General features: G+C 47.0%; 1 protein-coding gene across 1 annotated transcript; it reads right to left on the reverse strand.

Annotated features, from left to right (window-relative positions):
* Positions 1 to 26133, reverse strand: LOC138667337 (uncharacterized). Its single transcript, XM_069755573.1, has 4 exons — positions 25888 to 26133; positions 21018 to 21147; positions 20334 to 20467; positions 1 to 4619 (listed from the first exon to the last, which is right to left on the reverse strand). Exons 1-4 carry the CDS (start codon positions 26005 to 26007, stop codon positions 3810 to 3812), a joined length of 1194 nt encoding a protein of 397 aa, XP_069611674.1. The 5' UTR covers positions 26008 to 26133; the 3' UTR covers positions 1 to 3809.
* Between the last annotated feature and the right edge of the window lie 321 nt (positions 26134 to 26454).

Here is a 26454-nt window from a genome sequence, read left to right on the forward strand (position 1 = left end):
GACCATCCTCATGTTTAATACAGGTATATAGAGATTCAACATCCGCTGTTAAGATAATATCCAAAAGTCGTTGTATAACTTCCGGCTGTCTTGACAACTATGGTCTCCAAGCAATTGCAGATAGGGTGAGTGAGGGAGAGAGATCCCCCTCACAAATTGCTAAATGTCACAACCGCTTTTGATGACAGTCTTTGAAAAGGTTAAACAGCCAGGGGCAGGGCTGGATTCGGCCTTGAGCCTCTCATTTTCCAATTATTATTGCTTAGACCATCAGGGTTGGAGAACCACGATGACCTTTTCTGCAGCCCCAGCATTTCCTATGTGAAGTAAATGCATTATAAAATTCATCACAAGGGGTTGACTGCGTTCCAGACCACCAATGTAAAACTGGAAAAGCAGTTGTGAGAATCAACATGTTCATTATCACCTAACATCACAGCAGCACCAAAAAGAAGCAGCTCCAGCCGTCACATAATGGGTGAGTCAATTGTTTGACCAATTATAGCAGGGTCATTATCAAGTTGATAATTTTCTGTGGCACCCGAATGATGGTATAAATATCCAAATGGCCCCTGGCAAAAAAAAAGGTTCCCCACCCCTGCTTTATATAATGCAATAGTATTGTAGTATACAATGTATATCTCCTTCTCCTTTGAAGTTCATTAGCTAGCTGAGCTTCAGAGGGGTAAAAGGATGGCAGCGATGGGGGCTTTAGGCAGGTAGTAATCAGCACCTCATAATTGCATCGCAAGGTGCTGGTAAGTGGGAGCAGCGGTGCGGGTTCCATTTAAATGAAACCGTCAGATTTATATTTGGCATTTAAATAGTTAATATCCCTGAACAATGTTCACCTATGGCCGCATCTGTTGAGACAAATGCTAGCTAGTTAATATAGCTGGTATTTTTAGTGTGCGGAGGGAGAGCAGCTCCTAAGCCCTCTTATTATTAATTATTATAGTGCCATTTATTCCATGGCACTTTACATGTGAGGAGGGGTATACATAATAAAAACAAGTACAGTACAAGTCACAATGGTACAGGATGGAGGATCCTGCCCAAGAGGGCTCACACTCTACAAGGGTTGGGTGAGGATACAATAGGCGAGGGTAGAGCTGGTCGCGCAGTGGCTTGGTCGAGTGGTGGTAACTGCAGGTTGTAGGCACACCCGATCACCAGCTTAATCACGTACATATATGTGATTAAAGGGTTAAGCAATGAATAAAACGCTAGCGATGTTTGAATTGATAATGCTAACAAAACACTCAAAGATTCAGGAGTTTTCTGAGCTTTTTTTAGTCTTCACATTGACTTCTATTGTAAAGTATGGGGCATCTTTCTAGCAGAAAACACCCGAAGAATGGACATCACTTTATTTAAAACCCATTCACCACCTTGGGGACTTCCATTTATGAATTTCTGCTAACCTTTTCCCCAGAGCCATAACTTTTCTATTATTATGTCAATATGGCCGTATGAAGGTTTGGTTTTTTTGCAGGACAAGTTGTACTTTTAAACGACACCATTGATTTTACCATAAAGCATACTGGAAAACGTGAAAAAAATTCCAAGGCGGTGAAATTGCAAATAAAGTGGAATTCCATGACATACCTATAAGTCATAGGTCATGAAGGAGTGAAATATTTGGAGTTTTTAAAAGTCTGAATCATTTAAAAGATGCTCAGAGCCTAATACTATGTACAGCAAGTTGTTGCATAGAAATGAATAGGAAGAATGTTTTGCAAGCGTTTTTTTCCAGTGAACCTATTCAAGTGCTGGAAGAAAAAGCGTAGCGTCAACCTAGCCAAATAGATACAAAATATATAATTGTATGTGTGTATAATTATATATTTTACATATCAATAAATTAAAGATAAATATGCTTGCAATAGAAATCCGACATTGAGAATATAGACTTTCATGATGTTCACCTTATTAGAATCTACAGGAAACTTACTGTATATACTTGAGTATAAGCCGACCCGAGTATAAGCCGAGGTCCCTAATTTTGCCACAAAAAAACTGGGAAAACTTACTGACTCGAGTATAAGCCTAGGGTGGGAAATGCAGCAGTTACTGGTAAATTTAAAAAATAAATACCAATAAAAGTAAAATTATCGTAATTTTTGGACCATAAGACGCACCCGAAATTTTGGGGTGGAAAATAGTAAAAAAAAAACAAAACGATTTTTATAAGATGGGGGTCTGTCTTATCGTCCAAATTTAAGGCATCTTACCTTAGGGCAGACGGTGGTAGAGCGGGGTCACAGGAGACACAGTCCCTTCCTCAGGAAGCCGTCAGCGGCAGAAGTAGGGCAATGCTGCAGTCCCGGGGTATCCCAGCAGTGCGATGCTGCGGGTCCGGTGTCGGGGGTGAGGCAGAGCAGAGCATGGAGCATGGAGCAGGGGCCCTTCCTCAGGATGCCAGTGGCAGAAATGTGGCGATGCTACAGCCCTATGTCCATGGTGAGCAGAGCCGAGTGCATCATTGGTTTCTCGGCGGCCATTTTCCTGAAGCCGAGGGCCGCCGAGATCTAAATCTGCGCACATGCGGCCTTCGGCAGTCATTTTCCTGAAGCTGAGAGCCACCTAGATCTAAATCTGTGCAAGCGCAGCCTCCGGCAGCCATTTTCTTGAAGCCCACAGGAAAATGGAGTGCGAGAGGCCAAGTCGAGATCTCAATCCACGTATGCACTGCCTCCAGCGGCCCACGGCTTCAGGAAGATGGCTGCAGCGAAAATGATGATGCACTCTGCACTGCTCACTGCTGACTCCGTGCTTCAGCATCGCCACACTTCTGCCCCCGCAGGTTCCCTGAGGAAGGGACGCTGCTACATCACTGCCGCAACCCCCAGTAAGCCGGTAAAAAGTGCGTCTTATAGTCCAAAAAATATGGTAATTGAGACATCAGTAGGTTAAATGTTTTTGAATATCCATATTGAATCAGGAGCCCTATATAATGCTCCATACAGTTCATGATGGGCCCCATAAGATGCTCCATAAAAAATACGCACCATATAATGCTCCATAAAGTTCATGATGGGCCCCATAAGATGCTCCATACAAAAAAATATGCCCCATGTAATGCTCCATAAAGGTTGATGGCCCCATAAGATGCTGCTGCTGCGATGAAAAAAAATATGACATACTTGCCTCTCGTCGCTGGGGACCAGGTGCTGGTGTCCTGAGTAGGCAGGGACACCGGCACGCTATGGGGGCCAGGTGCCGCTGACTCAGGCCCCCGGCACTTGCGATATTCACCTGTCCCCATTCCACCGCCGCGCACTAACCACGTCATCGAGCCACCTGAACATCACAGCCAGAGGACATGGCCCGGTGGTGGAATATGGACAGGTGAGTATCGCATGGCTCACCCTCTCCTGTCATACTCACCCTCCTGGCACAGTCTCTGCACTTCCCTGCTTCTCCGTTGTCCCGGGCGGCAGCTCCTTCCAGTGCTGAGCGGTCACGTGGTACCGCTCATTAAAGTAATGAATATGCGTTCCACGCCTATGGGCGTGGAGTCACGTGCATATTCATTACTTTAATGAGAAGCACAATGTGACCGCTGAACACAGGAAGAGCTGTTGACGCCGGAGACCATCTGAGAAGCAGGGAAGTGCAGAGACCGCGCCAGGAGGGAGTAAGTATGATGTGTCAGGTACCGACTCCTGGCGCTCCTCCTCCCCCGCTGACCCCCTGGGACAAGCAAGTATAAGCCCAGAGGGGCACTTTCAGCCTAAAAAAAAAATGGGCTGAAAATCTTATACTCGAGTATATACGGTAATTATGGAACTGGAGTACGTAATTGGCTATTTACAGATTAAAGAAGAGTAAAGAACGTGAGAGACTCCTGTGATAAGGTTGTGATTTGCAAATTCCAAAATAAGGAGTAAAATTGGATATTCACTCTGAAGTTTGGAAACTGAAGCATCATCAGACAGTCCCATCCATTTGAGCAATAAAACTTTCATTGCATTGGGAAATAAGGCAGCAACCAATTCCTCAGCAGGCGGCAAGTCTGAAATGTGGTCAATATGTTTCCTTTTAAACTCCTCTACCTGATGACTGATGTGATCATTCTCACTGCGATATCGGCTTCCTAACCAGCTGCTAACCTCAAACAACAATTGGTTGTCATAGACATTGGATGCCTCCTTCTGTGGATTGTCGTTTACGCGACTTACAGCTTCCAGAAGTTCCATAATGCTATTAACCGTCTTATCCAAGCAACTGTGTCCACAGAATATTTGTCCTACAACATCCAACAAAGCCATGACGGTCTTCAGCAGTTGGTTCTCTAGGTTAATCTCCAAACTTGAACACAAGTCCAAGAGAGATTTAATCCGCAGGATAATTAAATCGCTGCCCGCCGTGTCCTGTGGTGAACGCACATTAGATCCACTTGGTCTGGTCATGCAGTAGTTGTGCTCTGAGAACCTACAGGGGACTTTAAGAATCTCACCAATTTGTGAAGAAGCAGAGACTGCAAAGTTTTCATGGATTCCATGTTCCTTAGCCTGGTTACATAACGGAACTACGTAATTTTTGCTTTCCAGGCAAGTACTTAGGTTGTAACTTTTCTTTAGAGGCTCATCTTTAAGGCGGGATTTCCACAGCTCCTAGAAACAAGAAACAGAAACAAGGGCAGATATTGATACTGAAGTATCATAAAAGCATATCAATTGCAATTTTATAAACTGGATTGTGAGTCGGTGCTGCTCCTAAAAGTGTGGGTCTACAATCCCTTATATTCTTGGTTTAAAAATGGTGTAATATGCGCAATCCCCCCGAAATGACACAGGTACATCTAATTAGACTGAAGCTATTAGTTAGATAAGGTACATGTAAAAAACATTTGATAGCCTTGGATCTCAACAGCTGATATATTATGCATGTTATAATATTACTGGAAGAAGGTCGTCAACCTCTTACCGGCATATGACGTACTATTACGCCATATGTCAGGTTCCTGTCCTTCATGTACGCTCAGTAATTAATCCCGCATCATTCCAAGCAGATACTGGCTGTGTTATTAAGTCATTATCTGCCTGTAACAGCAGGTGTAGCACAGCAGCCATTAAACACTTCAATTTTGTTGCAAATCTCCAACTGTGACATTTACAGTGTGGTCTGGTGGGAGTGGCACACAGTTCCATGTGGCCGTCAGCCTCGTTGTGACGAAATTGCATGGCGATGATGGGTTGATATTGCAGTCAGAGGTATACTGAAAACCCTGTGCTTGCCACAACAGTGCTACCATGAAGACCAGCTTGTGGCTGTTGATAGGAAACCTTGATTTTCACTATATACTGCAATACTCTTACTCAGGCATACACATTTCTTCAGACCTCTAATATCAACCATTTGATAAAGCTCATCCTAATTGGGTGACTGATCTACTCAACCTTCCAGAAGAGAAATGGAAGGAGATTGAGGAGAAAAACTACACCTTGGTTATGAGTGATGAGACATTTAGTTTGGAACAAAAAATTCCTAAACGGGTCTATCACACCCCTAAAAGACTGAAAGGGGTTGTCCGGCCTTGGAGTACAAGTCTGCAGAGTACACAGTGCACACGCTGTGAGAATTCGCAAGTATGCAGTCTCAGAGGGACTGCAGATTTGTAGCCTAAGATCGGACAACCCCTTGCCAGACAGGAGGACCAGGAAATGGTGCTGTCTTTGCCAACAAAAGAAATCAAGGCGCAGAAATTTCAGGTTGCTTGTAGGTACAATTTTATTTGAACTGATAAAAACTACCATATATACTCGAGTATAAGCCGACCCGAGTATAAGCCGAGGCACGTAATTTTGCCACGGAAAACTGGGTAAGCTTATTGACTCAAGTATAAGCCGGGTATGTATTGTCCCCTCTTCCCTGTCGTGCAATGTGTGGCTCCCCCCGTCCTGTCCTGCTCTGTGTGGCTCCCTCTGTTGTATGCATGGCTCCCCCCTGTCCCATCTTGTATGCATGGCTCGGCTCCCCCTGTCCCATCCTTGTATGCATGGCTCGGCTCCCCCCCGTCCCATCTTGTATGCATGGCTCAGCATCCTCCCCCTTGTATGCATGGCTCCCCCCTGTCCCATCTTGTATGCATGGCTCAACTGGGCTCCCCCCCGTGCTCTCCCGTCATACTCACCCTCCTCGCACGGTCACTGCACGTCCCTGCATCTCCGTTGTCCCGGCGTGGCAGCTAATCCTGTGCTGAGCGGTCATGTGGTACCGCTCATTAAGGTAATGAATATGCGTTCTATGCCTATGGGAGTGGAGATGCGGGAAGGGTGAGTATGATGTCACAGCCACTGGCTCCTGCCGCTGCTCTGCCGCTCCCCTCCCCCTTTCTGGACCATGACTCGTATATAAGCCAAGGGGTCACAATTACATCTATTTATGCATGAGCAGTTTGAATTTCCCAGAATCCTGTCTCCCCAAGTCTGCTTACTTGTTCTTGTACATGAGGTAGCATCCGGATCATAGGATGGGCTATTTTTTTTAGATTTATACTTTTATGTGCATGAAAATTATGGCCTGGAAACCACTCCAAGTGTAATATACTGGATAACGTCAATAAATATGTTACAATGTGTAAGACACTTTACCCCAATATGCAATGTACCCAAATTTGAAAACTTGTAGGGGGTAAAAAGCCAGCTACTGTGGATACCGCATTTACAAACAGAAAGGACCTGCGAATACAATGAATGACGTAGTATGTTGTATCTGGCGCGAGGGCTTGGGAGGAGGGCTGATGGGGATCGGGCGCTTGGAAGGTTGTATTATTATTATTATTTATTTATATAGCACCATTGATTCCATGGTGCTGTACATGAGAAGGGGTTACATACAAGTTACAAATATCACATACAGTAAACAAACTAACAATGACGGACTGATACAGAGGGGCGAGGACCCTGCCCTTGCGGGCTTACATTCTACAGGATTATGGGGAAGGAGACAGTAGGTTGAGGGTTGCAGGAGCTCCGGTGTTGGTGAGGCGGTAGCTCCGGTGTTGGTGAGGCGGTAGCTTCGATAGTGATGAGGCAGCAGCGGTGTCAGTGCAGGCTGTAGGCTTTCCTGAAGAGATGAGTTTTCAGGTTCCGTCTGAAGGATCCGACTGTGGTTGATAGTCGGACGTGTTGGGGCAGAGAGTTCCAGAGGATGGGGGATATTCGGGAGAAGTTTTGGAGGCGATTGGATGAGGAGCGAATAAGTGTGGAGGAGAGAAGGAGGTCTTGGGAGGACCGGAGATCACGTGAGGGAAAATATCGAGAGATTAGTTCAGAGATATATGGAGGAGACAGGTTGTGGATGGCTTTGTAGGTCAGTATTAGCAATTTGAACTGGATACGCTGAGGGAATGGGAGCCAGTGAAGAGATTTGCAGAGGGGGGAAGCGGAGGAGTAGCGAGGAGAGAGATGGATTAGTCGGGCAGCAGAGTTAAGGATGGACTGGAGAGGTGCAAGGGTGTTAGCAGGGAGGCCACAGAAAAGGATGTTGCAGTAGTCAAGGCGGAAAATGATGAGGGCGTGCACAAGCATTTTAGTAGATTGGGGGTTGAGGAAAGGACGGATCCTGGAGATATTTTTGAGCTGGAGGCGACAGGAGGTGGAAAGAGCTTGGATGTGTGGTTTGAAGGACAGGGCAGAGTCGAAGGTTACTCCGAGGCAGCGGACTTCGGGTACAGGGGAAAGCATGATGTCATTGACTGCGATAGATAGGTCAAGTAAGGAAGATTTGTGGGATGGAGATTTGTAGTAAGATTTAAATCTAATATCTGCACGTGTATTTACTCTTGCATACGATCTTTGTAGTATCATTAACTTTTGCAGCTTGCACTGCTTGATTTGAGTAGAAACAATGTTCCAGTTACTTATATGCTTTGTTGTAAGCCTGACCATATAATTTGTTTAGATGAATGAAACTGATACAATGTTGTATTGATGAACTGATTTATACAGTGTTGAAATTGCATAAATAAATCCTTTAAATAACATGCCCATGAGAGGGTTAAGGCTACACGATATCCCAGTCATCCAGCTAAACAGGACATTTGGAGAAACTTTGCAAAGTGCAATCTCTTAGCCAAATAACATTGATGAGATTTCTCCAGGGGATTCAGGTTAGCCTTTAGAAGAAGACTTAAAAGCAGCTGATAAAGTTATTTCGACAAGAGCTTGTCAGCTAAATATAGGGAGCAATATTCTGGTCATAAGAACCATCAAGTCAGTGCTCCAATCATTCAATAGTTTAAAGGGAATCTGTCATCACATTTGACCTATCTAAACTATTACTATGGGCATATAGGGTATAGGTTGATGAAAATAGTCCTCCCTGTGTGTTTCATATCAGATGTGTTGTTGCTGAGAAATCCTCTTTTATCACGTTATACAAGTGACCTCTTCTAGGCTTTGCGGTGGACGCTGCCTGGGAGATAACTCTGCCTCCAGAGCTTATTTTACATGACGGGCAGTTACCAGTGTGATGTGTAATGGCCGCTCTCTGCTCTTCTGATCTCACTGCAGAGTAGTGTGCAATTATAATTAACACATCTGCAGATTCCCCTAAGCTCCAGCTTCCATCTCACAGGCAGACAGGGCTGCAATATTGTTGAAATACAGCAGAGCTGAGAGAGAAGCAAGAAATATGTTTGCAAGAAGACAAATTTCATTTCTCCTGTTCTGTGTTCGTTACTTGTCTCACACAGGGAACTCCCCTTCATGTATAATAATCTCTGGGGGCAGAGTTATCTTCCCGGCATCATCCACCCCAGAGCCTGGAAGGGGTCACATATATAAAGTGATAAAAGAGGATTTCTCAGCAACATTGCATCTGATATGAGGCACACAGATTGTTCGGTAGTCTAAAGGTACCGTTACACTAAACGACTTACCAACGATCACGACCAGCGATACGACCTGGCCGTGATCGTTGGTAAGTCGTTGTGTGGTCGCTGGGGAGCTGTCACACAGACAGCTCTCTCCAGCGACCAACGATCAGGGGAAAGACTTCGGCATCGTTGAAAATGTCTTCAACGATGCCGAAGTCCCCCTGCAGCACCCGGGTAACCAGGGTAAACATCGGGTTACTAAGTGCAGGGCCGCGCTTAGTAACCCGATGTGAGGAAAATGTATATCATAAGTTAGTTTTCTTGCTAGCCTGCGTGGGCTAAGCCCCCCTTCTTGGAGTGATACTGCAACAGTTTGTAGCTGCAAATTCCTGGCTTTCCTTCTCAGAGAGTGTGGGGGTTAGGAGAGCCAAAGGTATTTACGGCCGGCATTTCCTGTGTAAGCTCTTGTTCAGCTATAAGTGAAGTAGAAACTTCGAGGATCCATGAAAGATTCTTTGTTTAGTTTTTGTTAGATATTAGGCAAACGATTTAAGCTTGAAATACGAAAATATATATTCTTATTCTCACTCGGTGTATCTACCCATCCCGCGAAACACGGGCTTCTAACTCCATCTGGTAAAGAAGTAGGGATTTCTCTGTAAATATGTATCCCAGATAGGACATATTTGATCTCATTAGAATGCTCACGTTAATCCGAGATGAATGATGGATTTGTTAGGACTATAACATGTTTTGTAGCGGAGTTATCGAAATTAGATATAGATTAGAAAAAAAATGAGTTAACTGAAGAGGTAGGAGGGACGAGGTGATCCAACCCCTTTCTGGGATGTTACAGGCTTAAGCTATAACTGTCTGCACACATCCCCAGCTTGCTTCTTGTCCTATTTTCCTGGAAGAGCTGAGTACATCCCATGAGCTGGGACGTATGGAAAACTGCCCTAGCCTGGTTGCCTGTCATGCTTTGAACATGTGAGTGTTACTTTTTCTCATTTATTCCCTTTATGTTATAATTACCCTTGTACATATTTGCAATTGTCTCATTTGTAACATCTTTATAAAATATTTTTGATAAAGCACTGCCTAATTTTTTTAAGGGATATAATATTTAATATTAGTTCGTTCTCCTGTTCTAAACCGTACCCTAGGTCTTCTGAAGGGTAATACGCTACTGTTACTGTTGTGTTGGGTTAGCTTCGGACCCGTTTAATCGAAGCTGGTGGCAGCGAGAGTGTGCTGACTGTTGAGTGATGCTGTAGCGACTGCGGCGTTGATAATTATTGTTCCTGCCTGAGTGGGAGTAGTTATCGCGTCGCTGCAGCGTGCCCAATAGCCAGTACATAGCAGGCAGCCTGTCTGGCGACTAATTACCCTAGGTGCAGTACCTAATCTGACCTGAGAGTAAGGGGGGCGCCAGAGAGCTGCAAGTGTTAAGTGGAACTGTAAGCGGGATATACATAAATCCCTGCAGTTCGTGGTATATAGAAAAGCAGTGGGATACCTAAAATAAGCCCCTGCTGTAAACTAAGAGGTCAATAGCCTTGTGTGTGGTTTTTCATCACATCGTGGAGTGGAGGGATAACTAAGATAAGCCCCCCTGCACATGTGATAGCCGTCTGTTGGCCTAAAGTCACCTCAATCCGTGACGTAGGGGTGACGGTCACGGTGTGAATCCTGACCAATTGGTGACAGCGGTCAGGGGAATCGTGACATTTGGTGGCAAGGCGGTGGGATATCTTAGAGCATTAGTGATTTGGTTTGAGTAATCATTCCTCTCACTAAAAACTTGCAGAAAGTTCTTGCGAGGACTCTGCGCAAATAAGTTTGGAGAATGAACTCAGTGTTTTATTAGTCTTGAGACAATTGTGTACTGGTAATTATCCCCTCCCTTCCTCTTCGTTTTTCTATCCTATCTTTTATTTGGCAACCATGGCTGCGAAAGGGGAAGCCTGGTACAACCAGCAGAAGAAGGACATTCTTGCTGGGATATGCATGTACCATGGCCTGAACCCCCAGGACAAGTCCAAGGCTCAAATGGTCGCTGACCTGGTGCAATTCGAAGCAGACCAAGCCAGGTCACAGAGCCCAGAGGCCGCAGAAGCCAGCACCAGCGAACATGGTGCTGCAGCAGAGGTCCAACCACTGAATGCCGGCCCTGTTAGCAATCCGGGCGAATTGGACCCCCACCTGCAGGCGGCCTTGAAAGAATTCCCCACTGACGACCATGAGGGACGCCGGCAGCTGATTCAGAAATACCGGCAGGAGGCCCAGGCCCAGCAAGCCGAGAGAGAGGCCCGAGCTGAGAGAGAGGCCCGGGCTGAGCGAGAGGCCCAGGCCCAGCGAGCCGAGTGGCAAGCGGAGCGGGAGTACCAGCTGCAGATGGCCCGACTGCAAATGCAGGGGTCGTCCCAGTCCAGCCGTGAGCCCAGCAGCGCTCAGATGCCTAAGCCCCGGCCCGATCACTTTCCTGTTATGGAGAAGGACGGAGACTTGGACACGTTTCTGCGGGCCTTTGAGAAAGCCTGCAGACAGTATCGGCTGCCTACAGATGAATGGGCCCGATACCCGACACCAGGGCTGAGAGGCAAAGCTCTGGAGGCGTTTGCTGCCCTCCCTCAAGAACAAGATGGTGACTATGAGGCCATCAAGTAGGCTCTGATAGCCAAGTACCAGCTTACACCCGAGGTGTACCGTAGAAAGTTCCGGACCCTCCAACGTGGCCCACACAACAGTTACAGTGATGTGGTGCATGGACTGGGGACCCACTTTGACCAGTGGCCCCAAGGACTGTCAGTGACCACCTTTGCACAGCTGCGAGACCTGATGATCAAAGACCAGTTCTTTCATCTTTGCCCAGCTGAGGTGCGACAGTTCGTGATGGACAGAGAACCCAAAGACGTGACGAAAGCAGCGCAGATTGCCGATGCCTATGAGGCCGTAGATCGGAAGTGTGGAAGCCAGTCACCACCAGCTGGAGGGGGTAAGCCTGCAACCAACGCCAGTATCCCTGCCAGCCAGCACTCCAGAGGTCCTGTCCCCGTAGCCAACAGCACCAGACCTACCACCAAACCTTGCAAGTGTTTCACCTGCCATCAGACTGGTCATATCAGTCCCTCCTGCCCAACCAAGCAGAAGAACACCCCAGCCAAGGCCCCAGGGCCTAATGCAGCAGTTCTTTTGGTGGGTGGTGTGGTTGGGAGGGTGTGTGACAACGTACAGCACTGTGGGAGGCCATGTTGCTACAGGCCTCAAGGACACCGGGGCTGAACGAACCCTCATCCGACCCGAACTGGCGGCCCCTGAAGAAATCATTCCGGGGAAAACCCTAACTGTCACTGGGATTGGGGGCATCAGCTGTCCCTTACCGATGGCCCGGGTTTTTATTGATTGGGGTGCCGGGAGCGGGGTGAAAGAAGTGGGGCTGTCTGATAATTTGCCCACTGATGTTTTGTTGGGGACTGATTTGGGGAGGATGGTTGCATACTACGTCCCTGACACCCCTCCCCAATCTACTAATGAGGGTAACGTTAACCCTGATGATGATGATGATGGGAAATCGCATGTGTTACCTGACCATGCTTTATCTTATAATGATGCATCTAATAACCATTTTTTCCCTAGGATTGATGGTAAAAATGTTGTACCTGTGCCAGCTGAACCTGATAATGATTTTTCTGTGAAGGTTAATGTGTCCATAAGTACAGGCGTGCCCAGCCACGTCGCTCTGTGGAGTGAGACGGCTGAGGAACCCCTAACAGGGGCAAGTGTCGGTGCTACAGGAAATGGGGAGATGCATGGGAACCGTGAGAAAGGTGATGCCATGAAAGTGACCAGTGCCACCGAGGAAGGTAACTGGCCCATAAGTAGCACTGCCCCTGGAGTGTTGGGGGTGGATGGGGAGGTAGAGCCCATAACAGCGCCGGCTGATGGGTCTGAAGAAACCCCCGGGGAGACAGCCTACGTAGCTGCTGTCACCCGCAGTCAGAGTGCCCGGAACGCAGATAACTGTCTGCCTTCCGGACCCTCCTCAGTCATTACTGTGACTGAACCAGAGGTGGACCCAGAGCAGGTCCAAGAGGGTTCCCGTGGGGAAGGGACCCTGACGTCGCTTTTGGCTTCCGCTAGCCAGGAGTTTCAGGCCGCTCTGCACACAGATGCGAGCCTAGAGAGTTTGAGACAACTTGCCGGGACGCTCTTCTCCGAGGCTGATAAGGAGAAGGTGTTCTGGGAACGAGGAAGGTTGTACCGGGAGACAGTACCCGGAGAATCACAAAAGGAGTGGTTGAGGGAAAGACAGCTGGTCGTCCCGCAGCAATTCCGGGGTGAGTTGTTGCGGATTGCCCATGAGATCCCGCTAGCTGGACACTTGGGGATCAGCAAAACTAAGGCCCGGCTGTCTCAACACTTCTATTGGCCTAAGATGGGGACAGATGTGTCAAACTACTGCCGCTCCTGTATCACTTGTCAAAGAGTGGGGAAGGCGGGGCCTGCTCTTAAGGCTTCCCTGATCCCTTTGCCAGTGATAGAGGAGCCTTTCCAGAGGATCGCTGTGGACATTGTAGGCCCGCTGGCCATGCCCAGCAGCTCTGGAAAGCAATACATCCTTACTGTGGTAGACTACGCTACCCGGTACCCAGAGGCAGTAGCTCTGTCGTCAACTAGGGCAGATAAGGTGGCGGATGCCCTGTTGGCCATCTTTTCACGTGTAGGGTTTCCCAGGGAAATGCTTACTGATCAAGGGACCCAATTTATGTCTCGCCTAATGGAGGCTCTCTGTAAGAGAATGCAGGTGAAGCACCTGGTATCGAGTGCGTATCACCCACAGACCAATGGCCTGTGTGAACGCTTCAATGGTACCCTCAAACAGATGCTACGCATGCTCGTTGAGGCTCAAGGGCGCGACTGGGAGCGGTACCTCCCACACCTGCTGTTCGCTTACCGAGAGGTTCCGCAGGCCTCGACGGGGTTCTCCCCCTTCGAGCGCCTGTACGGCAGGCGAGTCCGGGGACCCCTTGGGTTGGTAACAGAATCCTGGGAAGAGGAGCCGAACCCTTCTGAAGTGTCCATAGTGAAGTATGTCATGCGCTTCCGTGACAAGATGCAGACCTTGACGCAGTTGGTGCATGACAACATGACGCAGGCTCAGGCTGATCAGAAGCACTGGTACGACCAGAACGCCAGGGAGCGGACCTACCACGTGGGTCAAAAGGTGTGGGTGCTGGTCCCCGTACCAACGGATAAGCTTCAGGCAGCCTGGGAGGGCCCGTACGTCGTCCACCAACAGCTCAACCCGGTCACTTACGTGGTCACGCTTGACCACGCTCGGGGTAGGCGAAAGGCCTTTCACGTCAACATGATGAAGGCTCATCACGAACGTGAACCTTTCGTCCTACCGGTCTGCAGCTTGCCCGAAGACGGGGAGGAAGACACCCTCCTGGACATGCTGGCCCAAGCCAAGGCCAATGGGTCCATCGAGGACGTGGAGGTAAGCGCCTCGTTAACTGAATCCCAGCGGTTGCAGTTGCAAACCACACTGGAACCCTTCCGGGTCGTGTTCTCCAACCGACCTGGGAGGACTCAGTTAGCAGTCCACGAGGTGGACACCGGGAATCACGCCCCACTACGGCTAACACCCTATCGAATCTTTGACCAGGTGCAGCAGATTATGCGCCAAGAGATTGATGAGATGTTACAGCTGGGGGTGATTTGACGGTCAAAGAGCGCGTGGGCATCACCTGTAGTTCTCGTGCCAAAGAAGGACCGGACCACCCGGTTCTGCGTGGACTACAGGGGGCTCAACGCCATCACAGCCTCGGATGCGCACCCAATGCCGCGCATCGAGGAGCTGCTTGAGAAGTTAGATGCCGCAAATTACCTAACAATAATGGATCTGAGTCGAGGATACTGGCAGATTCCCCTGAGCCCTGAGGCACAGGAGAAGTCCGCCTTTATCACACCCTTTGGACTGTACGAGTCCACGGTCATGCCCTTCGGCATGAAGAATGCCCCTGCCACTTTCCAGCGGATGGTCAACCTCCTGCTTCAGGGACTGGAGGAGTACGCCGTGGCGTAATTGGATGACATTGCCATCTTCAGTCCCTCCTCGAAGGAACACCTGCAGCATCTCAAGGAGGTGCTCAGGCGAATTCACCAAGTAGGACTGACTATCAAGCCGGGAAAGTGTCAGATGGGCATGAGGGAGGTTCACTACCTGGGGCACCGGGTAGGCGGGAACACCCTGAAGCCAGAGCCTGACAAAGTGGGAGTGATAGTGAACTGGCCCACTCCCGTGACCAAGAAACAGGTGATGTCCTTCTTGGGCACTGCAGGGTACTATAGGCGCTTCGTACAGCACTATAGTAGCCTGGCAAAACCTTTGACGGACCTCACCAGGAAGAAGCTACCCCACATCGTCAACTGGCCGGATGGCTGTGAGGGGGCCTTCCAGGCGTTGAAAACCGCACTGTGCAACGCCCCTGTGTTGAAAGCAGTCGACAGCAGTCGACCGTACTTGGTGCAGACCGACGCCAGCGAGTTTGGCCTTGGTGCTGTGCTCAGCCAGGTTGACTCGGAGGGCCAAGAGCACCCCGTGTTATACCTGAGCCGGAAGCTTTTGCCGAGGGAAGTGGCCTACTCCACCATCGAGAAGGAGTGCCTGGCCATAGTCTGGGCCCTGCAGCGCTTGCAGCCCTACTTGTATGGTCGCCCCTTCACTGTGGTGACCGACCACAACCCTCTGCGCTGGCTAAACGTCATGGGTGGAACCAACGGCAGGTTGCTAGGCTGGAGCCTTGCCCTTCAGCAGTTTGACTTCACCATTGAACACAAAACGGGCAAAGAGCATGGGAATGCAGATGGACTCTCCCGCCAGGGTGAACCTACTGAGGTGCCCATGGAGGCATACCATCAGGTCCTGCCTCCCTAGCGCACACCTGAAGGGGGAGGTGTGAGGAAAATGTATATCATAAGTTAGTTTTCTTGCTAGCCTGCGTGGGCTAAGTTCCCCTTCTTGGAGTGATACTGCAACAGTTTGTAGCTGCAAATTCTTGGCTTTCCTTCTCGGAGAGTGTGGGGGTTAGGAGAGCCAAAGGTATTTACGACCGGCATTTCCTGTGTAAGCTCTTGTTCAGCTATAAGTGAAGTAGAAACTTCGAGGATCCATGAAAGATTCTTTGTTTAGTTTTTGTTAGATATTAGGCAAACGATTTAAGCTTGAAATACGAAAATATATATTCTTATTCTCACTCGGTGTATCTACCCATCCCGCGAAACACGGGCTTCTAACTCCATCTGGTAAAGAAGTAGGGATTTCTCTGTAAATATGTATCCCAGATAGGACATATTTGATCTCATTAGAATGCTCACGTTAATCCGAGATGAATGATGGATTTGTTAGGACTATAACATGTTTTGTAGCGGAGTTATCGAAATTAGATATAGATTAGAAAAAATGAGTTAACTGAAGAGGTAGGAGGGACGAGGTGATCCAACCCCTTTCTGGGATGTTACAGGCTTAAGCTATAACTGTCTGCACACATCCCCAGCTTGCTTCTTGTCCTATTTTCCTGGAAGAGCTGAGTACATCCCTTGAGCTGGGACGTATGGAAAACTGCCCTAGCCTGGTTGCCTGTCATGCTTTGAACATGTGTGTTACTTTTTCTCATTTATTCCCTTTATGTTATAATTACCCTTGTACATATTTGCAATTGTCTCATTTGTAACATCTTTATAAAATATTTTTGATAAAGCACTGCCTAATTTTTTTATGGGATATAATATTTAATATTAGTTCATTCTCCTGTTCTAAACCGTACCCTAGGTCTTCTGAAGGGTAATACGCTACTGTTACTGTTGTGTTGGGTTAGCTTCGGACCCGTTTAATCGAAGCTGCTGGCAGCGAGAGTGTGCTGACTGTTGAGTGATGCTGTAGCGACTGCGGCGTTGATAATTACTGTTCCTGCCTGAGTGGGAGTAGTTATCGCGTCGCTGCAGCGTGCCCAATAGCCAGTACATAGCAGGCAGCCTGTCTGGCGACTAATTACCCTAGGTGCAGTATCTAATCTGACCTGAGAGTAAGGGGGGCGCCAGAGAGCTGCAAGTGTTAAGTGGAACTGTAAGCGGGATATACATAAATCCCTGCAGTTCGTGGTATATAGAAAAGCAGTGGGATACCTAAAATAAGCCCCTGCTGTAAACTAAGAGGTCAATAGCCTTGTGTGTGGTTTTTCATCACATCGTGGAGTGGAGGGATAACTAAGATAAGCCCCCCTGCACATGTGATAGCCGTCTGTTGGCCTAAAGTCACCTCAATCCGTGACGTAGGGGTGACGGTCACGGTGTGAATCCTGACCAATTGGTGACAGCGGTCAGGGGAATCGTGACACCCGATATTTACCCTGGTTACCATTGTAAAAGTTAAAAAAAAACAAAAAAAAAACCAGTACATACTCACATTCCGATGTCTGTCACGTCCCCCGGCTGACGTCACCGCTGTGCTCTGCTTTACGGCCGGCCGGCGCTGACACAGTCACTGTGGGAAGCTGACGCCGGGGGACGTGACAGACATCGGAATGTGAGTATGTACTGGTTTTTTTTTTTAACTTTTACAATGGTAACCAGGGTAAATATCGGGTTACTAAGCGCGGCCCTGCGCTTAGTAACCCGATATTTACCCTGGTTACCAGTGAACACATCGCTGGATCGGCGTCACACACGCCGATTCAGCGATGACAGCGGGTGATCAGCGACCAACGATCTCCCAGCAGGGGCCTGATCGTTGGTTGCTGTCACGCATAACGATTTAGTTAACGATATCGTTGCTACGTCAAAAAAAGCGTGACGTTGCAACGATATCGTTAACGAAATCGTTATGTGTGAAGGTACCTTTAGTCCTATAGCCTGAATTTCCATATTAACCCCTTTCTGTCCTCGGATGGAATAGTACGGCCGAGGACAGAACCCCCGCTTTGATGCGGGCTCTGTCGATGAGCCTGCATCAAAGCCGGGACATGTCAGCTGTTTTGAACAGCTGACATGTGCCCGCAGTAGGCGTGGGGGGAATCGCGATCCGCTCACACCTATTATCCAGTTAAATGCCGCTGTCAAACTGTGTTAACTAGTGCTTCCAGCCATCGGGCCAGAAATGCACGCATCGCCGACCCCCGTTGCGTGATCGGGGCTCAGCGATGCTTTGGCATGACAACCAGAGGTCTCCTGAAGACTTCAATGGTTGTTGATGCCAGATTGCTGTGAGTGCCACCCTGTGGTTGGCGCTCATAGCAATACTGTAATTCAGCTACATAGGAGCGATCTGATCATTGTTCCTATGTAGAAGAGCCGATCAGGTTATGCCAGATTTAAAAAAAAAATATATATATATATATATATATATATATATATATACATACATACATACACGTACGTACATATATATATATATATTCAAATCACCCCCCATTCAAAATAGAACAAAAAAAAAAAAAAAACATACACATATTTGGTATCGCCACGTTCAGAATTGCCCGATCAATAATAAAGAAGGATTAACCTGATCGCTAAACGGCGTAGCGAGAAAAAAATCAAAACGCCAGAATTACGTTTTTTTTGTCGCTGCGCCATTGCATTAAAATGCAATAACGGGCGATCAAAAGAACGTATCTGCACCAAAATGGTATCATTAAAAACGTCAGCTCGGCACGCAAAAAAAAAAACCCTCTCCCAACCCGAGACCTCAATAAGTGGAGAAGCTACAGGTATCGGAAAATTGCGCAATTTTTTTTTTTTTTTTTAGCAAAGTTTGGAATTTTTTTTTACCACTTAGATAAAAAAAAAAACCTAGACATGTTTGGTGTCTATGAACTCGTAATGACCTGGAGAATCATAATGGCAGGTCAGTTTTAGCATTTAGTGAACCTAGGAAAAAAGCCAACCAAAAAACAAGCGTGGAATTGCACTTTTTTTTGCAATTTCACCGCACTTGGAATTTGTTACCGTTTTCTAGTGCACGACATGCTAAAACCAATGATGCCGTTCAAAAGTACAACTTGTGCCGCAAAAAATAAGCCCTCACATGGCCACATTGACGAAAAATAAAAATAAGTTATGGCTCTGGGAAGAAAGGGAGCGAAAAACAAAAAAAGCTGGGGTCATTAAGGGGTTAATATTTTAGATCTGTCACCACATTTGACCTATTTCCTTTATACCCTAAAAAAAACTTGAACCTGTCAAAAGTTTTAGGATAGGGTTCCCCCACCTAGCGTTACCATCATAGGCTGGATTGATATCTGTTCTGCGCTGCTGAACTGTCATATAAACTACCGAAGCATGCAATCCTACGAAATGTATGTGTCCCAAAAAGGCATTATAGAAATTGAAAAAGACAAAGGGAAAAAAAAAAACAACAAAGAAGGGGTATGTATGCCAGGACAAAATTAGTCATATCAATAAATAATACTTTATTAAAGTGTAATAAATGTGGATAATCAGTTTTACTAAGATCACCCTCCAAAAACCTAATGCGCATCTCACAAATGCTTCCTCAGGGCCAGGAGACTGATGAAGCATTTGTGAAACAGGCATCGGGTGTTTGGTGGGTGATCTTAGTACAACCGATTATCCACATTTATTACGCTTTACCTCCCTGTGAGCTACACCAGCTTTTCTTGGTATATATTTACATATTCTTGAATAGTGATTCATATTTACTTTTGTTCTATATTTATCTATGAATTATACATTGTATTAATGGGGTTCCCACATGCGCTTATCCACTAATTTTAATCTTTGTCTATAGCACCAGATTTATTTGTACTTTGTTGTTTTTATCAATTACGCTTAATAAAGTGTATTAGATTTTAACTATTGATCTGGCGAATTTTGTCCTGACACATCCACTTCTTTGCTTTCTTGAACTGTCATGTAGCAGCACTGAACGAATTTTAACTGAGCCTTTGGGACTGGCACGTGGCTGAAAATAATGCAAAGGATCGGTGCACTGGCCATGAGTGATCCCACCATCACTCACATAAACATTTAAAGTTGACATTTTAGTGATGCAATATTCCTTTGTGGCCAGGAAGGTATGCTTGAACTTGTCTATTACTAATTAATAGAATTATTGAGCTGATAATACAGGTTTCCTTTAAAGAGCATTTAATAGACTTTCTTATTTACAAATGCATCATTAATGTATCATTAGATAATATTTAATTTAAAAACTCCTTTAATCTCTATGATTAACACCACATACATTATATAGACAGTAAATGCTACTAAGGCCGGGTCACACTTGTGTGTGCAATGTGAGTCTCACGCATCAATACCCGGCACTGCCGCCGGCACTCGGGACCGGAGCGTGTGGCTTCATAGAAATACATGCAGCCGCACGCTCCGGTCCCAAGTACCGGGTATTGATGCGAGTTTCTCGCATAGTACACGCAAGTGTGACCCCGGCCTAATACTTATTTACCAATAGCCATAGAGCAGGTACCTGAAGACTTTCAATGACTGCAAGCTGCTCCTCTCTGCTGTACAAATCAAAGGCCACTTTAAAAACTCCCTGGATACTATAAAACCAGAGACTGTTCAATCCGGCAGGCAGCCGCAGCTTGTCAAACTTAAAATCTGCAAAGAAACAAAACATCTGTTTAACAAAATAAACCTTTGCACTAATGGTACAATAATAATAATAAAACGTGAAATATAACATTTATTTATTCAAGTGTTAACTGCAAGATGATCACCTTTCCTCTGCTTAGGGACTTAGGTTTAACTAGAAAGGAGCAGGGAGAGTAAAGCCAGCATCGATGGGCCGCAGGGATTATGACACAATGTCAGGCGATCCCTTAGAGGCAATGCCGACACCGCTGGAATGGCACCGGAAGAGAGTATAGGTGTTAATATTTTACAAGGGGGAAACCTAAGGACTGAGAAGGGGTTATCCGAGTAGTGGACAACCCCTTTAATTGCGGAGATTTGAAGTGCTAATTATAATTGACCAGGAGGAGCCTGTTGTTCAATGTGATTCATTATAGAAACAGCCATGGAGTACAAGCCTTTACATACAATGACAGTGGCATTCCCTTTCACTGGCAGAATTCTGGGGGTATCTGCGGTCTATATTTCTAGGTATTAAGGATCAGCAGCTGACTGTAAAAGAACCGACAACAGTTACCGGGGCTGAAGTTCAGCCTTGCAGCCAGACCCTTCTTTGCAAACTTGGCATGGATTTTAGGATGATTTTCGGTTCGAATTCCAGTCCGTGAAACAACATCACTACCCAAGAAGACGGGGATCATGTCATCCTGTGAAACAAACATAAAGTTACCGTAGATTCAAAAACACTTTTTACAGGTTTTATATATTTTTCCCACTCCCTTAGAAGTTCCAGTTAAAATAGTGTAGTCTAAGGATTAGTCTTGTTGTCAAAAACACTATGCACTCCAACTACAGTCCTCAAGGTCCACCAACAGATCATGTTTCAGGATTTCCTTAGTATGGCAGGGGGGATAATTCCATCAGCTGTACAGTACTAAGGAAATCCTTAACACATGATTTGTTGTTGGGCTTTGAGGACTGGTGTTCGAAAACACTGCCTTAGGCTGGTTTCACACGTCCTAATATTTCCGGTATCAGAGATGTCAGTGTCCGTGTAATACTTGTGGCACACGTGTGGCTCCCGTGTGCCGCATCAGTATCACACAGACGGGAGCCAGGGAAGAAGTGGTACAGTAAGTGCTGTTCCCCGGCGCCGGGTGCTGAAGATGCCTTTTATCATTCTCCCCTGCTGGTGATCAGCATGAATGATGAGAGTTGTATTCAAGTGAGAACAATGACAGCAGGTGGCGCCTGATGGTACTATTACTCCCATCAGGCTACACCTAATGCTGCTAATAACAGTAGCAGCAGCAGCTGATGGGAGTATTCCTCACCCACCGCCTGCGCTATAAATATTATAAATGAAACATCCGGTGTGGGTTCCCCTATATTTTTTTTTTAACCAGTCAGGCAAAACTCACAGCTGGGGGCTGCAAACCTCAGCTGTCAGAAAACCTGGTTATCAAGGATAGAGGGCTCTCCGTGCTGTTATATTTAAATGATTAAAAAAAATGGTGTGGGGTCCCCCTATTTTTGACAATCAGCCTTGCTAAAGCTGACAACTGGGGGCTGGTATTCTCAGACTGGTAAGGGGCCATGAATATTGCCCCCTCAGCTTAAAAATAGCAGCCTCGCAGCTGCCCAGAAAGGGCACATCTATTAGATGCAGCAATTCTGGTGCTTTGCCCGGCTCTTCCCACTTGCCCTGTAGCGGTGGCAGGTGGGGTTCATATTTGTGGGGTTGATGTCATCTTTGTATTGTCAGGTGACATCAAGCCCACTGGTTAGTAATGGAGAGGCATCTAAGACACCTATCATTTACTAATCCTATAGTTATATAGTAAATACACCGCCAGAATAAAGTCTTTTATTAGAAATAAAACAAAACACAGTTTTCCATTTTTATTTAAAAATAAACAGTTATACTCGCCTAACTCCTCTGAATCCCTCATCCTCTGCAATAAAAAAAGAAGTAAAAAACAACAATAGGTCTCACCTATCCAACTTTCTGTCCAATGCCGTAATCCACATCTGGGGGATAAATAGACGGTGATTGAACTGCTGTGAGAGCAGCATCACTGACCAGTGGTGACATCATCGAGGTTACCTCCAGTCACTGAGGCTGCGTTCCTAGTAGTGCAGAACTGCAGTGACCTCAGCACCATGGAAAAAAGTCAGTGATGAGGTTGCTGCAGTTCAAGCTCAGTATCTTCACAGCAGATCATGTGAGAAAAAGGCAGAAAAGTTGCAGGCTCATTGCTGGAGCCCATAAACAGGGGGGGGTGACCTTTGATGTATCTATACGTCCAAAGTCTTAAAGGGGATAATTTATAGAGGTTTTCCCACGAACAAAGTAAATTTTAAGTAACATTTTAATCAATAGATCTTGGAATAATAATTATCACAATTGGATTTGTTTACATTTTTTTTTTCCTGTGCGGAGATAATCTTATAATTGTGCCCCTGCTGTGTACTGTGTAGTGTCTGTGTCTGACCGTGAAGGAACCTGGTCTGATCATAGCACAGCTCCTGGGAAGGGTGGGGAGAAAAAGAGTGTACAGACCGGATAACAGAGGATCACAGCCGATTCTTTCCTTGAGGTAAAACATTACTTAAACAGGCAGCGAAATGTTTTGCCTTACAAAAATAATCAGCTGTGATCCCCTGCTGTAATGTCTGTATACTCTTCTGCTTCCTCCCCTGCCCAGGAGCTGTGCTATGATCAGACCTGTTCCTGTATGGTCAGACACAGCCATTACACAGTACACAGCAGGAGCACATTTATAAGATTATCTCAGCACAGGAACGTTTTATTTAGACACATCCAATAGTGGAAATTATAATTATTACAATATCTATTAATTAAAACGTACTTTGTGGGAAACCCCTTTAAGTCAATGAAATTAATTTAAAAAAAACAGTGAGATCTGTTTAGGTGCCGAACTAAAGCTTGGCCGAGCGTTCAGGTCTCCTCTAGAGCGAAGAGGGACCTGCAGTTAAACCACTGCCAAAGGTGTCACCAGTAACATTACCTATAGACATAGGGTTAATCTGCTGGTTAGCAGTGTTCCAATGCTGTCTGGCCCAGAATCACTGCACCAAGTACAGGCCCTCGGTGCTGCATGGAGGGGCCAATCCTTTAAATACACCTTCCCTCCCGCTTGGTTTCCCTCTCGGACGGCGGCTGCTGCAGGTTCACCTGTATGATTGAAAGCTGGCGGCTCCCAGCACGAATAAAGGTCATTTTCGCCTGGTAGCTGCACTTTCAGTGAGGTGCTGACAACATTGTAACACTACTTAGGGTACTTTCACACTGGCGTTTTTTTAATACGTCGCAATGTGTCGTTTAGGGGAAAAAACGCATCCTGCAAAGTTGTTTGCAAGATGCGTTTTTGCCCCATAGAGTAACATTACCGACGCATTGCGAAGTATTGACACACGTCGCAACCGTCGTTAGACGGTTGCGCCGTGTTGTGGCGGACCGCCGGGAGCAAAAAACGTTAAATGTAACGTTTTTTGCTGCCAACGGACCGCTTTTTCCTACCGCGCATGCACGGCCGGAACTCTGCCCCCACCTCCCCACACCTCACAATGGGGCAACGGATGCGCCGGAGAAATGCATCCGCTGCACCCGTTGTGCGGCGCATCAAACGCTAGCGTCGGAATCTCAGCCCGACGCAATGCGACGGGCCGAATCTGACGCTAGTGTGAAAGTATCCTTAGCTGCACAGTAACCCAGTATCTGCAGATTTGGGGACATGACCGGTCCTTGAAAGAGTTACAGTTCACAGGTCTGTGACTCTGGGGGATTTCACCCGAAGTAGAAAGTGACACTGCCTCGTTACAGTGAATGGCTCCATTGGGGGAGGGGGGGTTCTGTCCAAATCCCATTATTCATGGCTACAGGCGTTAAGCTGGAGTCACACATAACGATTTCGTTAACGATATCGTTGCAACGTCACGCTTTTTGTGACGTAGCAATGATCCCGCTAACGATCTCGTTATGTGTGACAGCGACCAACGATCAGGCCCCTGCTGGGAGATCGTTGGTCGTTGGGGAATGATCAGGACCTTTTTTTGGTCGCGATCACCCGCTGTCATCGCTGGATCGGCATCACCAACGACCACACAACGACTTCCCAACGATCACGGCCAGGTCGTATCGCTGGTCGTGATCGTTGGTAAGTCGTTTAGTGTGACTAAAGCATTAGTCCTGATGGAGCCCCTGATCTGTGGCCTGAATACAATCTGATCTTAGCCTAAAGCTTTAGTCACACTTAACGACTTACTAACGATCACGACCAGCGATACGACCTGGCCGTGATCGTTGGGAAGTCGTCCTGTGGTCGCTGGGGAGCTGTCACACAGACGGCTCTCTCCAGCGACCAACGATCAGGGGAACGACTTCGGCATCGTTGAAACTGTCTTCAACGATGCCGAAGTCCCCCTGCAGCACCTGGGTAACCAGGGTAAACATCGGGTTACTAAGTGCAGGGCCGCGCTTAGTAACCCGATATTTACCCTGGTTACCATTGTAAAAGTAAAAAAAAAAAGAAACACTACATACTCACATTCTGATGTCTGTCACGTCTCCCGCCGGCGTCCACAGGGTTAAAACTGTTTTCTGCAGGAGCGCTGCTAATGCACGCGCTGCTGCCGATAGCTTCCCTGCACTGACTGTGTCAGCGCCGGCAGTAACAGCGGTGACGTCACCGCTGTGCTCTGCTTTACGGCCGGCGCTGACACAGTCAGTAAACGGAAGCTATCGGCCGGAGCGCGTGCATTAGCAGCGCTCCTGCAGAAAACAGTTTTAACCCTATGGACGCCGGCGGGAGACGTGACAGACATCAGAATGTGAGTATGTAGTGGTTTGTTTTTTTTTTACTTTTACAATGGTAACCAGGGTAAATATCGGGTTACTAAGCGCGGCCCTGCTCTTAGTAACCCGATATTTACCCTGGTTACAAGTGAACACATCGCTGGATCGGCGTCACACACGCCGATCTAGCGATGACAGCGGGTGATCAGCGACCAAAAAAAGGTCCTGATCATTTCCCAACGACCAACGATCTCCCAGCAGGGGCCTGATCATTGGTCGCTGTCACACATAACGAGATCGTTAGCGGGATCGTTGCTACGTCACCAAAAGCGTGACGTTGCAACGATATCGTTAACGAAATCGTTATGTGTGACTCCAGCTTAAGGGTAGAAGGCTGTATGAACTATATAGTCATTGCCCAGGTTCTTCTTCATGAAGCTGATTATTGTACAATTTTTAAGTCATACACCCTGTAAGTCGCCTCAAAGTATCAGTGACTGTAAGCAATTGTCCCACACAATGTAGCAGAGGAAAGGAAGGACCCCAGTCTGCAGCCCCCAACAGTCAGGGCAGAATAACAGCATTGTACTAGCTGGGGGCGATCCCTGCAGGAGCTGCGGATACAGACCTCTGCCTTCTGGCCATGCTGCAGCCGGAACGAGCAGGGAGGACATATATACAGGTACCGAAGCCGCCGCTTTCCGGTCTCCCACTCGGGAAACTGCACTTTCCTGCCTTCGGGCGACATTTCCAGGTAAGCGGCAGCGCCAAAACCAAACAGGACAAAATATTTATAACGCGTCTGTAGCCAGTGCTTGTCACTATAGACACAGACTAATAAAGTTATCCGAACTGCCTTGACTTTCCCTGCCCTCCTTCCGCCAAAAGAGGAACGTGTACGTCGGAAACATCCGCCCAGAGATGCAGAGGCGGCCATGATAACTACTGGCAAATCCGAGCTGCGAGAGAAGAAATTTAATCAAGTGCAATTAGCGGTTAATGCCGCAAGGGGGCAGCGCTTCCCAGTCAGCTGCGTTTTGCTAATGGCGGCAATGACATTTGAAAGGAACTCTGACCCTGAAGACTACGAATTCACTCCACTGTCCTGTCTGGGGAGAGGTGTCATTTCAAGGTGGACAATGTTAATACACAGGCGTGGGATACACGGGCGCACAGTTGGTTTGTGTGTGTATCT

Source organism: Ranitomeya imitator, chromosome 1, assembly GCF_032444005.1.
Source record: "Ranitomeya imitator isolate aRanImi1 chromosome 1, aRanImi1.pri, whole genome shotgun sequence".
Taxonomy (NCBI): Eukaryota; Metazoa; Chordata; class Amphibia; order Anura; family Dendrobatidae; genus Ranitomeya; species Ranitomeya imitator.